The sequence below is a fragment of the Chrysochloris asiatica genome, unplaced genomic scaffold (genome assembly GCF_000296735.1).
Source record: "Chrysochloris asiatica unplaced genomic scaffold, ChrAsi1.0 scaffold00017, whole genome shotgun sequence".
Taxonomy (NCBI): Eukaryota; Metazoa; Chordata; class Mammalia; order Afrosoricida; family Chrysochloridae; genus Chrysochloris; species Chrysochloris asiatica.
In genome coordinates, this window is record NW_006408535.1 from 12682197 (window position 1) to 12697850 (window position 15654).

The 15654-nt window shown below is 37.2% G+C and overlaps 1 protein-coding gene across 2 annotated transcripts in view; it reads left to right on the forward strand.

The window, feature by feature from the left end:
* BAZ1A (bromodomain adjacent to zinc finger domain, 1A) overlaps nucleotides 1-15654 on the forward strand; it is a 127810-nt gene that overhangs the window by 63184 nt on the left and 48972 nt on the right. For both annotated transcript variants that reach the window (XM_006835353.1, XM_006835354.1), the window contains exons 5-7: nucleotides 10565-10666; nucleotides 12747-12834; nucleotides 14794-14928. In XM_006835353.1, the coding sequence (XP_006835416.1) occupies nucleotides 10565-10666; nucleotides 12747-12834; nucleotides 14794-14928 (325 nt within the window). The remainder of the gene's footprint in view (nucleotides 1-10564; nucleotides 10667-12746; nucleotides 12835-14793; nucleotides 14929-15654) is intronic.

Sequence of the window (15654 nt, forward strand, 5' to 3'; positions counted from 1 at the left end):
GGGCACAGGACATGAACAGACACTTCACCAAGGAGGAGATCAAGGCAGCCAACAAATATATGAAGAAATGTTCACGATCACTAGCCACTGGTGGTGGTGGTTATGTGCCTTTGAGTCAGTTCCAACTCATTGCGACCCTGTACAGGGTTTCCAAGGCTGTAAATCTTTACGGGAGCAAAACAGCAGAAAGCTGTTCCACGGAACAGCTGGTAGTTTCGAACTGCTGACCTTGAGGTTTGCAGCCTGATTTGTAACCAGTATGCTACCAGAGCTCCTGTAGCCATTAGAGAGATGTAAATCAAAACAACAATGAGATACCATCTCACACCAGCAATTACAGCAAAGTTCAAAAAAGTAGAGGACAATAAATGCTGGCGGGGATGTGGAGAGATTGGGACATTCCTGCATTGCTGGTGGAATTACAAAATGGTCCAACCTCTCTGGAAAGCAATATGGTGTTTCCTCAGAAGGTTGGAAATAGAAATACCTTATAATCCAGCAATTCCTCTACTTGGTATTTACCTACAAGAAATACGAGCCAAAACACGAGTAGATATATGCACACCAATGTTCATAGCAGCACTATTTATAATAGCAAAAAGATGGAGTCAGCCAAAGTGCCCATCAATTGAAGATTGGATAAACAAACTGTGGCACATACACACAATGGAATATTATGCTACCCTGAAGATTAACAGGGAAGCTGCAAGCCACTGCATAACATGGATGAACCTTGAGGACATTATGTTGAGTGAAATAAGTCAGTCACAAAAGGAGAAATACTGTATAGGACCACTACTGTAAAAGACTAAGAAAAAGAACCCATACTAAAGTGTGTGTGTGGGGGGGTGAGATTCTTTGCCTGTTACTGTGACGTGGAGGGTGGGGTGAGGGGAGGGGTGGGAAGGTGGAGCAAAGGGCAGGGAATAGACACAGGATAGTATGGGTGCTAGGGAGGGGGAGGGGAATGGAAGAACAAAGCAGATAGGAGAACAGTTAGGCAGGTTTGCATGGGCTAAGTGGGACAGAGGTAAAGAATGATGTATGGACAGCCTTGGAACAACAGGGCTCTGGGATACAGGGATTGAGACATGGTTGGATTTGGGAAAAGGGGGAAAATAATGTTAAGATGCATAGCTGTCTTGAATCTTGGTTTCCCTTGCATACCATTGTGAAATAGACACTGGAGGGGGAGAGAAAGGAATTGCCAGAAATATCACCATAGAAAGCTTGTAAGTCTGTCTTCTGACTATAACTGATTGGAATACCTGAAATGGTGCTATATATAGCATGCCCAGTGAAGGAGGCTTCCTGTGGAGCCTGTGCATTATATAAATCCATAGGTGGAATCCTGAACAGCATCCAGAATCCTCTTAGGTGGGAAATTTCCACTTGAAAGGACAGGCAGACCAGCCTGGAGTGACTAGAAGAACAGAAGATACTTCTTGAAAGAAAGACTGACAGGAAAAATACAAAACAAGATAGGCAGACCGACTGATTACTACAAGAACAAGCAAGTTGCTTTGCCCAGGGGACATCAAGACATTTGGTCTGGTCCCCTCAGAGAGCAAACCTCCTTCCAAGACCAAGACTCAATGGGAATACACGCTCTGATTGGTGACCACGTTCGTCACCGATAAGGGGAAGTGAGGATAAAACACCAATGAAGCCGTGAGCTAAGCCTTACAATGTTCAGTAGACTCCTGTGAACCCAGCTGGAGACCTGGTTGGCCAGCAGTGTGGCAAGACCTCTTGGGCCCATTTATTACTTAAACTATTAGCTTAATGTTAAAAGATTATCTCAGGAGAGTAGTTTCAGGGCTTCAGCAACCTTCCGTAGCTCCAGAAAGTCAAGCGTCTATGAGACTTTTAAATTCTCTTCTGCATTTCCCCCACTTTTGATCAAGTTTCTTCTCTGGAACCTTTGATGAGAATGTTCAGTAATGGTAGCCAGGCACCATCCAGTTCTTCTGGTCTCATAACAAAAGGAGGCAACAGTTCATAGAAGCAATGAGACACACATTCAATATGCTTCTATTCCTGACTGTCCTTCTTTTGTTACTCCAGGTAAATAAAGACCCAATTGATAATGCTTTGGATAGAGTCATGCAAGCTTTTAAGACCCCAGGTACTATGCAACGAACTAGGAGATAGAAAAGAAGCATTAAACACATTTCTAGGCCAATTAACTGGATGTCCTATGAAACCATCACCTTAAACCTCCAAACCAAGGAACCAAATCCATGGAGGTGGTTGGTTGTACAAAGCTTCACTTTTTTAGAAAATTGCATTACTCTGAAATTAATAGGTAATGCTTGTCTGTCGGTTTGCGCATTGATTGCAGAATCTGATTAAACTAAGCAGTGTTGTCATTAAGGCCATCGAGTCAGTTCAAACTCATAGCGACCCTATTTAGAGTCTCTGAGGAATGATTGGCGAGGATTCAACTGCCATCTTTGCAGTCCAGTGCGTTATCCTGCAGTTCCACACCAAGACTCCAAACTAAGCAATATCTGCATATTTACCTTTGTTATATCAGCTTTTGTTAATGGGCAGCATTTAAGAGTTTGGAGAGCATGTTACTCTGTTTTTAGGATTGGCATTAACACTCTAAACACATTTTCGAGCTAAGCTTTTGAAAGAGATTGCTCTTCATCAAGTCTACTCTATGTATACGTCACAGTCTTGGACATTTTAGTGCTGACTGGCTCTTAGAAAGCTTGTCATTCTTGCAGAACCTCTAATACCTTTGCTAGAATTGGGCTCTGTAGGCAGATGTTGTGTGTCAAAGAGTAGATTCCAACTCATAATGACACTGAGTGACCGAGTAGAACTGACCCACAAGGTTTCCTAGGCTGTAATCTTTATGGGAGCAGATCTCCAGATCTTTTCTCCCACAGAGCCACTGGTGGGCTTGACCTGCCAGCCTGTCAGTTAACAGCTGATCGCCGAAACCATTGCACCACCAGTGCTCCTTAAGCAGATAATGGTTAAATTAAAATAGATCATAAAAATATCATCCTTGTCTGAAAATAGTTCATAAATATGACACAATTTGTTTTTTTAACATCTTATATCTCAGTGGTGATTTTCAGAAGCACAAGGGAAAATTGATTATTTGGGGAAGCTTTTAAGGAATACATATCTAGTTTCAAAATATTATAGATACTGCATTTCTGTCATGCGATATAATCTGGCTCTAATGATAATCTGTCTCTGATAGTCTGGGTATTACTTTTAAAAGAAGTAGACCTAATTGTTTCACTAATTATAGTCTGTGTGTACAAATTTAATGTGTGAGAAATAAGGTTAGCAGTTTACATTTCCAAAAATTACCAGTATAAGTAACCATTGCTGTAAACTAGGTCATTTGGTAGCAGATTAGACATGGCAAATATAATTTGGCAAATTGATCATTTTCTTAAATAAACCTATATCTTAAAAGTATGTTGTTGTTGAAAACGAAAATCCTCACCACTGGGCCAATAAAAATATTCTTATCAGTGGAGAAAAGATTGAGGTTGTCAAGGACTTGGTCCTTCTTGGATCAACTATCAACACTCATGGAAGCAGCAGTTAAGAAATCAAAGGACATTGCATTAGGCAAATATGCTGCAAAAGACCTTTTTAAAGTGTTGAAGAGCAAAGATGTCAGCTTGAAGAGTAAGGTGCACCTGATCCAATCCATGTTATTTTCAATAACCTCATATGCATGCGAAAACTGGACAATGAATAAGGATGTCTGTAGAAGAATTGATGCATTTGAGTTATGGTGTTGGAGTTGAATATTGAAAGTGCCACAGGCTGACAAAAGAACCAACAGTTCTATGTTGGAAGAAGTACAGCCAGAGTGCTCCTAGAGGCCAGGATGGCCAAACTTCTTCTATCATAATTCAGACATATTGTCAGGAGGGACCAATCCCTGGAGAAGGATATCATGTTTGGTAAGGTGGAGGGTCAGAGAAAAAGAGGAAGACCACCAGCGAGATGGATTGGCAAAGTGGCAGCATCACGGGGGTTCAAGCGTGGCAACAATAGTGTGGTTAGTCCAGAATCCCACATTGTTTCGTTTTTGTGCATAATGTCGCTATGAGTCGGTACCGACTAGATGGCACCTAACAACAACAATTACATTTAAATAATGATGTTCTGTGTGAACTATTTTGGGTTTGGGCTTGTTTTCTTTGTATATGTTGTCATTTAAATTTACATTAAAAAAATAAAATAAATTACCTTTCAAAAAAAAAGCATGTTGTTGTTAAAGTACTGTCAAGTCGGTTCCTACCCATAATGACCCTGTGTAGGGTTTCCGAGGAGCAGCTGATGAGTTTGAACCGCCGACCTTGCAGTTCAAACCGATTTTGCAGTCCAGCACATTAATCCAAAGTGCCACACCAAGTATAGCTTTGTTTTTTATATTTTTTGTTGTACTAGTGTAGAAAAAGTTTTAATTTAAATCTTTATTATCAAATTCTAGCCATAGGATAGAAACAAAAGCAATTCCATTATGATGAAATAGAATTAAAACTTAAATTAATGTAGATTGTTGTTGTTATGTGCCTTGGAGTTGGTTCCGACTCATAGTGACCCTGTATAGGGTTTCCGAGGCTGTAAATCTTTACGGGAACAGAAAGCCTCATCTTTGTCCCGCGGAACAGCTGGTAGTTTCGAATTGCTGACTGTGAGGGTTGCAACCTGATTCGTAACCACTATGCTACCAGAGCTCCTTAAATACATAAATAAGCATATTTAAATATATATGAGATAAAAGGTTTGTTTTGAATAGTGAAACAATCTGTTGTAAATGCAGTATCTGAGCATAATGTATTATGTTGTTAAGTGCCATACAGTCAGTTCTGACTCATAGTGATCCTACATAGCGTTTCTGAGTAGCAGCTGGTGAGCTTGAACTCCTGACCTTATGGTTCAAACCAACCTTGCAGTCCAGTGCATTAACCCTCAGCACAACACCAGAACTCCATACTGTATTATAAAACTATAAAAATATATGTATTTGGTGAGAATAAAATCACTCTGTTGTAGTCATGGCTCATTGAAATTCTTATGATGAACTTAAATTTTAGGAAACAGTTCTTTTGAGCTCCAATAATTGTACTTTATTGGAAATAACCCAAATGCAATTTTATTCCTTACATGATTTTATATAAGGATTATTTTAGCAAAGCCCCAGTAAGAATATTTGCACTAAGAAAAAAGGGTTTTATTCAGTTCATTCATGTTCACAAATTTCGTGATTTAGCAAGAAAAGTCAGACTATTTTTTATACATTAAAAAAATCGCATTTTGTAGCCTTTAATCCGTTAAAATAGAGTTCATATATTATGGGGTTTCAAAAAGTTTGTGGAAACTTCAAAACCAAACTTTTTGAAGACTCTCACATAAGTTTCTAGTCTGTACATCAGTACATGATTGTACCCAATTGGAATCCAAGTATTTAGACATTATTACTTATCTTTTGTTTTTCTCTCTTGTTAGTGTTAATTATTTTATAACTTAGTAAAATATGGAACAATAAGTAACATATTAAATAAAAGATGGTATTAAGGTATTGCCACTGAAAATAGTCTTTTAAATGCCAACTACATTATTTTTGACCAATCCTTCAAAAGTGTAAAATGGTAGTGATTTAATACAAAGCTGGTTGTTGTTGTTAAGTACTTGTGGAGTTGGTTCCGACTCATAGTGACCCTGTACAGGGTTTCTGAGGCTGCAAATCTTTACGAGAGCAGAAAGCCTCATCTTTCTCCCACGGAACAGCTGGTAGTTTCGATCTGTCGACCTTGAGGTTCGCAGCACGATTCGTAACCACTACGCTACCAGAGCTCCCTACAAAGCTGGTACCTGTTCAAAATATATTAAGATAAAAACTCTTAGTCAAGTCTGTTGTTTCTGAAAACTTGGCTGCTGATTTATTAAAAAAACATTTTTCTCTCCATTCATTTCAAGAAGTCATTTTTTTGGGAGTTCCAAATCAGTATTACTATGGGAACATTTTTTTATTTGATCTTTTCTCTGGAATAGTATTTCTAACTGCAGGTTATGGCCCAATTTGTTGATTGTTAAAATAACTTAGTAATCAACTTTAATAGAAAATTAAGATACTTGGAGATAGTTGGCCTTCCAGATTGAATTTAATGGTGTGTTTTGTGTAGACTTCCCTTTTATTTTGTGTGACTATCTCATATGTTGTTGTTGTTGAGTGCTGTCAAGTCAGTTCCTAGTCATAGCAACTGTCTGTGTAGAGTTTCTAAGGAGCATCTGGTAGGTTTGAACTGCTGACCTTGCAGTTCAAACTGACTTGGCAGTCCAGTGATATCCTGTAGTACCACATTAAGACTCACATATTCCTTTAGCATTTTTTTTTTTATTGAGGTGAAATATACACTTAACATAAAATTAACCCACTTTAAAGTGAAAAGTGTTTTGGCCTTCAAACTCACAATAATGTAATCACAATCTCTTAGCTAGTTTCAGATCATTTTTGCCGCTCCAGAATAAAACGCCATACCCATTTTATAATCAGTCCCTACTGCTCTCTTTCCCAGCCCCTTGCTAACTTCTAAATCTGCTTTCTGTCTCTGGAGTTAGTGCAGTTTCCAATAAAAAATTAAAAGGCACAAGAAAAAACAGGGAAGTGTGATCTAGTCACAGAATATAATTATACAAAATATAACCGTTTATATCTGGCTAATTTTGCTTAAAATGTTTTTGTGGTTCATTCATGTTCTATTATATATTAGTGCTCTATTCTTAGATGGCTAAATGTGGTGCTATAGGATAACACTAGACTGATAACCACAAGGTTAGCAATCCACAGCACTTAACAATATTATATGCCATTAGGCATTGGTGGCTCACTGATAGAATTCTCACCTTCCATTCAAGGTACCTGGGTTTGAATCTTACTTAGTCAATGCATCTTTATGTGCAGCCAACACTCCACTGTCAGTGGTAGATTGTGTGTTGTGATGCTTGTCAGGTATCATTGGAGCTTCTAGATTAAGACAGACTTGGAAGAAAATTCCTGGGAATCTACTATTAAATTCAGCCAATGAAAGCTCTCTGAATCACAACAGTCCCATCTGGAGCCCATGATGAGAACGGCACAGGAATAGGCAGTGTTGTCTGCTGTTGAACATGTGGTCACTATGAGTTAGAGTTACTCAGCAGGAGCTCACAACATCATAACATGTATATACCAAATACCAATTTGTTTATCCAGTCATCCATTGATGGACAGTTAGGTTATTTCTACCTTTTGGCTGTTGTGAATACTGCTGTTTACAAACATTCATGTACAAGAATGTTTTTTGAGTGTTTACTTTTAAGTCATTTGGGTATATACCCAGAAATTTCATTTCTGGGTCGTATGGTTAATTCCGTATTTGAATTTTTGAGAAACCACCAAACTGTTTGCCACAACAGCTGTACAATTTTACATTCCCTTCTTCTAGTATTTCCCAGTCTTGTCAGATATAAAATAATTGATGAACAGATTTTTCTTTTAGTACTTTAAAAATACATTGTCCATTGTTTTCTATTCTCCATGATTTCTGTGGAAACTAAGTGGCTGTTAACCATATTGAATAGTCTTGTACATGATAAGTCAGTTCTCTCTCTGCTTTCATTGTCAGCTCTGATTATAATGTGCTTTAGCGTGGATCACTTTTGAATTTATCCTACTTGAAGTTCTCTGAGCTTCTTGGATATGTAGATATAATATCTTTGTTCAAATTTGGGTGTTTTGTTTGTTTTTTCTTTATTCTTTTTTCTTCTCCTCAGACTATTTGTAATTGTAATTGTCTCATCTTCTACTTTGCTGATTTTTTCCCCTGCCTGCTCAAATCGAGCTATTGAAACCTTCTAATGATTTCTAATTCTAGTTTTAATTTCACTTATACTTTTCAACTCCCTAATTTTTATTTGGTTAGGTTTTATAATTTCTGTCTCTTGATTATTGTTTTCTATTTGTTTGGGCATCATTTCCTGTAATTCTTTGTTCATGATTTCCTTTAGCTATTTGAGCGTTATTTAAAACAACTTATGTCTTTGTCTGGGCTTCCTCTGGAACAATTTCTGCCGATTTCTTTTACTCCTGTGAATAGGTCATACATTCCTGTTTGTGTGCCTTTTAATTTTTTATTGGAAACTGGGCATTTTGAGTATTACAATATAGGAAATCTGGAATCAGAGTCCCCTCTTTCTTCAGGGTTTGCTGAATAAAGTCCAAACTTTTTTTTTTTTTTTAATACCGTTTTTGTTGTTATATTTGGTCACTGAGATCTCTATCCCATTATCTTAGTGGTCATCCTGACAGATGTTCTTAAGCACATGGAACCAAAAAGAAGAAGACGGGTTACTACTCTCTTGGTCTTTGCAGGTTGGCTCTGACCTGAATGTACCCCCAGTGCTATGGCAGGCTACCTACAACTCTATTTAACCTTCACTTCCTGAGGTGTAAATCTGTAGCCCTCTCAGGTTTTCCTTGAGTGTGTGTCCAGTCCTGGGCATGCACATTACATTCCATCTTTCTGGTATATGTAGTTACCCTTTCAATCTTACTTTCTCAAGAAAGTTTCCGCTCAGCTTCTCTTCCATAGACTTTTGGGTTGGTCTGTGGCTTGTCTCATTTGTTTTTCTTGTTCCCATTGAGCAGAGGACATGAACATTCTACTTCAGCCTGATGGGGGGAGGTATGAGGTGGGAAAACAAAGGTCAGCCTCTATGACTATTCCTCAGAAAACCTGCTGTCCAAAATGCACAGCCACAGTGTTTTAAGAACAAGGCTCTTGTTAGCCCCTGACACCAGCAGGCTACACCAGAAATAGTGACCTTGCCTTCGCAGTCCACCCTCCACTGCACTGAGGTTTGAGATAGTAGGAGATAAGAAAAAATGCCACAAGCTCTTTTACTGAAGTACAGCTGTGCTTTTCTTCATTAAACACTTCCATGTTTGCTATTTTTCATTAAGTTCCAGAGTTCCAAAAAATTCTGTCCACCCTTGTTTCAATGGTGCAACTGATTCTTTGAACTCCCTACTCTGCCATTTTTAATGTCATTTTTCATGTATGCCCTTTTGTGTAGACACCCGCAGCCTGTATTTATTGTGGCATTTTCTTTGCTATGGTGGTGGTGGTACAGTGTCGAGTTGGTTCTGACTTGATCTTATGTAGGGTTTCCAAGGCGCTCCTTACATGCCTGTGTTCACAGAGGCATCACTTCCAGAATCTAACTGCTTCTCCCTCTCACTGCCTCTGTTACCTCTGAGCTGGTACTGTTCTCAGTTCTCATTTTACTGTAGTTGCTTTCTAACTGATCTCCCCGTTTGCTCATTTGCCCTAGTGTTATTCCTCATATACCAGTTAGGGTGATCCTTCTGAAGTATAACTTAAATCATTGTTCCTTTTTTTTTTTTTTTTTTAATTTTAAACTTTTTATTGTGAATTGAGTGAAGGTTTACAGACAAAATCATCAGTTTTACATGTAACAAGTCATATACTTTGTTTCATCTCAGTGATTGTAATCCCTCCATGAACAATAATTACTCTACTTCCTCCCTATGCTTCCTATTTGGAACCTAATGTGATCTCTTTCAAGCAGTTATTAGTGGTAACCAGGGCACCATCTAGTTCTTCTGGTCTCAATCCTGGAGACTGTTGCTCACATGTTCCTTTAATCCATTGGACTAATTGATTCCAAGCATCTTCAATTCTCATCCCTCTTGTTTCTTCCACACATGGAAAGACCAATAGTTGCACCTTAGATGGTTGTTCATGAACTTTTAAAAAAGATCCGAGACACTACTCTCCAAAGTAGGATGTAGAACATAGACTTTGTGGATTATGTTATGCCAGTTGACTATGGTGTCCCACTAGAGTATGATTCTGAGCATCCATGCCCAACAACTCATTGCCTTAAGATGTTTGATAATATCTAAGAAGTTTTCTTCATTTTGCTTGCTGTATAATCCACCACATTAATAATTGTGTTTGCTTCAAAGATAAATGCCATGTACAAATACCCTTTCAAACCTGTATCTTTATTTGTTTATGTACTCCCACTCTTCTTCCCAGAGCCCTGGTGTGGCACTATGGGTTAATGTGCCAGACTGCAAGTCGTTTGAACTGCAAGGTTGGGGGTTCAAGCTCACCAGATGCTCCTTGGAAACCCAATACAGGGTCACTATGGGTCGGAACCGACTCGACGGCACTCACAACAACAACTCTTCGTCCCATACCCATTCAGTCTATATATCTGTCCATGTATCTACCTGCAGAACAATGTTGTTGCAGTGTTGTATATGTAACACTATTTACCTTTATCCCCTTTTAAGTTAAATCATTATTATTGTTAGGTACCACTGAATCAGTTCCAAATCATATATACAACAGAAAGGAACACTGCCCAGTTTTGTGCCATCCTCACAATTTTTGTTATGTTTGTGCCTGTTGCTGCTGCTGTGTTAGGCCATCTTAAATGTTTAGGTTCTTCCTCATTTTCACTGACTCTCCACTGATTTGTGCCCCCTCCTTTTTTTTTTCAGGAAGAAAAAAGATGCACTCGATCCCTTGTTATTCAAGTATAAGGTGCAACCCACTAAAAAAGAGCTATATGAATCTGCTATTGTTAAAGCAACACAAATCAGGTAAAACTCAGTACCTTCTCTAGTGTAGCTTAAAGTAAAATAATAAGCTATGTTAGATGAAGAAATTACGTAAAAACAAAAAGTCTTATGTAAAACAAATGAGTAGTGTTACAAATGATTGCTTCCCTTTTTACAATAAATATAGTTCATATGCCCATAGACTGATAAAATGAGTTCTAAAGGAGTTCTGGTAGTGTAGTGGTTACAAATTGGGCTGCTAATCTCAAGGTCAAGGAGCTCTGGTAGCGTAGTGGTTACAAATTGGGCTGTGAACCGCAAGGTCAGCAGTTCAAAACTACCAGATGTTCCGAGGGAGAAAGTTGAGGCATTCTGCTCCCATAAAGATTTATAGCCTCAGAAACTCTGTACAAGGTTGCTATGAGTTGGAACCGACTCCATGGCACATAACAACAACAACAGCAGTCTCAAGGTCAGCAGTTCGAAACTACCAGTGGCTCCACAGGAGAAAGATGGGCTTTCTGTTCCCTTAAAGATTTATAGCCTCAGAAACCTATGCAGGGTCACTATGGATCAGAATCGACTCGATGGCACTTAACAACAACAATAACAATGGACTTTGAGTCTCTTGTTTAAATTAGTTGTTGTTGTTAAGTACTGTTGAGTTGGTATAGCAACTCTGTATAGGGTTTTTGAGGAGCAGCTGGTAAGTTTGAACTGTCAACTTTGCAGTTCAAACTGACCTCACAAGTCCAGTTCATTACCCTGCAACACCACACCAGGACTCCTGTTTACATTAGTAACTAGCCCCAAATAGCGTTTAACATTGAAAGAATTTAAAAACTATCATTTTTATGAAGGATTTCTCATCAGAGATAGTAATGCTTTTTTAATCAAGGAGATTTGTTATTCTAGAGTAGCACTGAGAAATAGAACTTCTACAGTGATGGAAATGTTATATGGGGTTCAATACGGCAGCCAAGAGAGTTCTGGTGTGGCGCTGAGGGTTAATGCGCTGAACTGCAATGTTGGTTTGAACCACAAGTCCAGCCATTCAAGCTCACCAGCCTTTCCTCGGAAATCCTGTACAGGGTCACTATGGGTTGGAACCGACTTGGCAGTGCCTAACAACAGTAACAACAACAATGGTAGCCAAGAATCACTAGCTAGTGAGCCTTTGAAATGTGGTGATGGTGGTGGTGGTGTGCCGTGGAGTTGGTGCTGGCTCATACCAACCCTGCATAGGGTTTCCGGGGCAGTAAATCTTACGGGGGCAGTAAATCTTACGGGAGCAGAAAGCCTCATCTTTATCCCATGGAACAGCTGATAGTTTCGAACCACTGACCTTGCGGTTAGCAACCTGACTTGTAACTACTATGCTACCAGAGCTCCTTATTTGATATGTAGATAAGGAAAATAAAGAATGGAATTTTTAATCTATTTTGAATTAATTTACTTTTAAATAGGCACATATAGTTAGTAGCTACCATATTGAGCAGAGCAGTTGTAGAGGCTAGTATATCTATGAAGAGTCTATAGTTACATTTTCTTTCCCAGCTACTGTCTGATACTGGAGTATAGCAGTGATCTAAGCCAGAGGCCTTGCTCTCATAGAACTTATTAATATTCTAGGAAAACAGTACAAACTTGTGGGAAGACCCTACTTTAGAATGCCTATACTGTTTATTTAAATTGAATTTTGTTAAAATATTTACTTTCCAGAAGCTTTCCAGAACGACTTGTGATGTGTTGTTTGTGGTAGTGGTTGCTCTTATAGTTGCTATTTTGTAATTGAGGGCAGAGAAGAATCATAACTAATAATGATTTTAGGTTCTTAATTTTAATTCTTTTTAGTTCTAATCCCACTAATTTATTGGCTGTCATATGAAGTTCAAACACAAAATATTCTAAAATTCTAAAGCCTATGTTCAACTGTGTTTAAAATAGCCATTGAAATTGGTAACATCGTACATAAATCATTCTGCATAGAAAGTTTAGTCAGTTGTATACATAAATACTATTAGATGATTTGATTTTCATTTCCCAGACTTGAAATTCCAGTTATTAGACTCTACAGATTTCTTTAATACTAACACTCTCCTCCCTTCTTTTCTCCCTGTAGTCGGAGAAAACACCTATTTTCTCGTGATAAACTAAAGCTTTTTCTGAAGCAACACTGTGAACCACAAGATGGAGTCATTAAAATTAAGGTAATCATTTGTTGAATTATTTGTTGAAAAGAAGAAAAAAGAGATAAAAATTGGTAGTGTTAATAAGTCAGATTATGCCAGTAGAGTTGGTCTCTGGAAATCTGCTATTGAAACAAGCAGGCCTTTACCAATACCTTTTCTAATGTATCACAGATAGCTTCTTTAGTGTATTAAAATGGAACATGTTCATATGACCCTCCCCCCCCCAAAAAAAAAAATTGCAGACTCATTATTTCAAAGATAGTTGTTAAGAGACCACAATCTTCTTAACTGGAGCCATTCCTCAATACTTTTCTTTATACTTTTAGTTGGATTGAATATTGGTTTTTACAGTGGCTTAGAATTGGCTAGGCAGCTCAATGACTCTCATTTTTTCTTTGCTAAAAGATTAGCCAGCATATGTGAGAATAGCTGGAAAACTTGAAAAGAGAAAGGATATGGATGTGGTGGAGGGGTGTCTCTAAACTTTCTACTAGTGTTGTTCTGGCTCACAAATAGTAGTTTCATTAACAATGATGAAACAGGTCCTATGGCTGTGGGCATCATAGATTGATACTGAGCGTAACCATGAAGAGGGAAAACAAATCAAGTTTAGAGACTTTTCACATTGTACACTATATAAAAAGTTCAATGGTAAAATGGGGATAGAGTACCACCATCTAAGTAAAAAAGATTGTCAAATGGGTAAGAGAGAACTATGCATCACAAATCAGCTATACATGCTGAAGATTTGTACACTTAATTGTATGTTAATTTTACACTAATAGGAAAAAAATATGTCAGTAATTTGAATGTTGACGTATTTAGGAGCAAAAGAAAAGAAACACCAAGGATGAAATTGATTTGATACTCTAAAGTTGTATATTATTGTTAAATAGGCTTAAGAATATCATAACCAAATTTCAAAAGCAAGTGCTGAAGAGAAAAATATCTCCAGTGACTATAATGAAGAGCTCAAATCAATTGTGAAAACATTACATCGAGGTAGAAAAATAGGCAAGTAGACAAAATCAAAATTCATGATGGTTAAAACTTGAAAACAATGATAGAAAATGTCTGAACTTATCAGTAAAGAAATTCAAAACAAAATATTAATGAAAAAGTATTGAAAAACAAAACCCAAAACTGCATACTGCCTTTTTGGTGAGTGATTTCTATAAAGCTGTTTCTTAAGGTATTAAGAACTTTTGAAAATGAATTACATTTTTGGCCTTCTGTTTTTAAGAGTTGTTTGAAGGAAATAATTTCTTTTTAAATATGACTACATATATTTATCTGTCTTGATAAGAAAACAATGTAAATCATGTTCTCTAAGTCATTGAATATCAGGTTGCCATGCAAATTGATACTTAAAAATATTTTTAATTACATAGATACTTGTGATACATAACTAGAATAGTGGCTCAACTTTAGGCATTCAGTAGATAGAGGAATAGTTGTATAACTATTTTATATGCATTTTCCAAAAGTAATTTCTGTAAATGATACATGTTTTCTTTGAGAAAAAGAAAGAATGATACCTTGGCCATTAGGCCAAAAAAAATCTTCAGGATTGCTTGTCAAAAATAAAAATCCAAAATTGAAAATGGATGAAAATTGAACGAGTTCTAGATACAAAATAAATGGAGAGAAATTCTTTTGGGTTTTCACGCCAAACTAGGAAGGCAAAATAGTCAGTAAATGTATTTGTGTGCATGTAATTTTGAAATCGTTTTAGAATTCAAGAAGCTATGAATATTCTTAAAGCATTTTGTTATGAAGTAATTGTTTAAATTGAAGTTTTCTGTCTGGTAAGCTGATTACCATAGTTTCAAAAAAGACTTTTTAGAAACTTAATGATGTTTGAAATTCCAGTGTTTTGACTTGGTCTTTAACAGTTGCCCATATAGCATGTTAGAGTGAATTTACATGTAATTTACTAATGTGTTATTATTTTACCCTATGTCTTTTTATATAAAGGCCTCATCTCTTTCAACTTATAAAATAGAAGAACAGGATTTTTCTTATTTCTTCCCTGATGATCCACCCACATTTATCTTGAGTCCTTCTAACAGACGAAGAGGGAGACCTCCCAAAAGAGTATCTGTTAGTCAGGTAAGAAGGGAATGGATGAAAACTACATTGTAGTTACTAATAAAACAGTATTAAAATCCAGAAGAGTGTTTTCCTTCATCCACATAGCTTCTTGGTGTCAGCTCATTCCTTCACAAAGCATTATGTGTGTACTCTATGTTGATGATTGTTTAGCAGTGAGGTTTGTGGAACTTCAGGTATAAATAAGATATGGTCTTCATGCCATGGGAATTTTATTACAAGGTGGAAGCACAGACTTGTAAGCAATTACTGACAAGTACAGCAGGATGAAACTCAGGGATGTCTTAAGTAATTGCAACGTAAAGAACAATGAAGTCTAACTAAGGGAAATGATAGAGGGTTATAACAAAGTAATAATGCTTAAACTAGAGGAAAAAGAAGATATTCTGTTTAACGATGAAACGAGGTAGAAAAGACATTTAAAATTGAAGGAAGATCAAGGATTGCAAGGAATTCATTTATATAACATCAGTGAGTATTGTAGTATAAACCTAAACTCCTTTGCTATCAAGTCAGTCCTGACTTATAACAACCCTATAACTAAACTGTAAGTACATAGAGAGATGCCATGGGGAATGAAGCAGAAAATTCTTTAGTTGCTCTTGTAGTTGTTGTTAGTGTCGTTGAGTTGGGTTCTGACTTATAATGACCCTATATAGTGGTTCCTAAGTTTCTCTATAATTTCTCTGTACAATAAAATAGTATAAAAATGTTCTTTCCATTAAA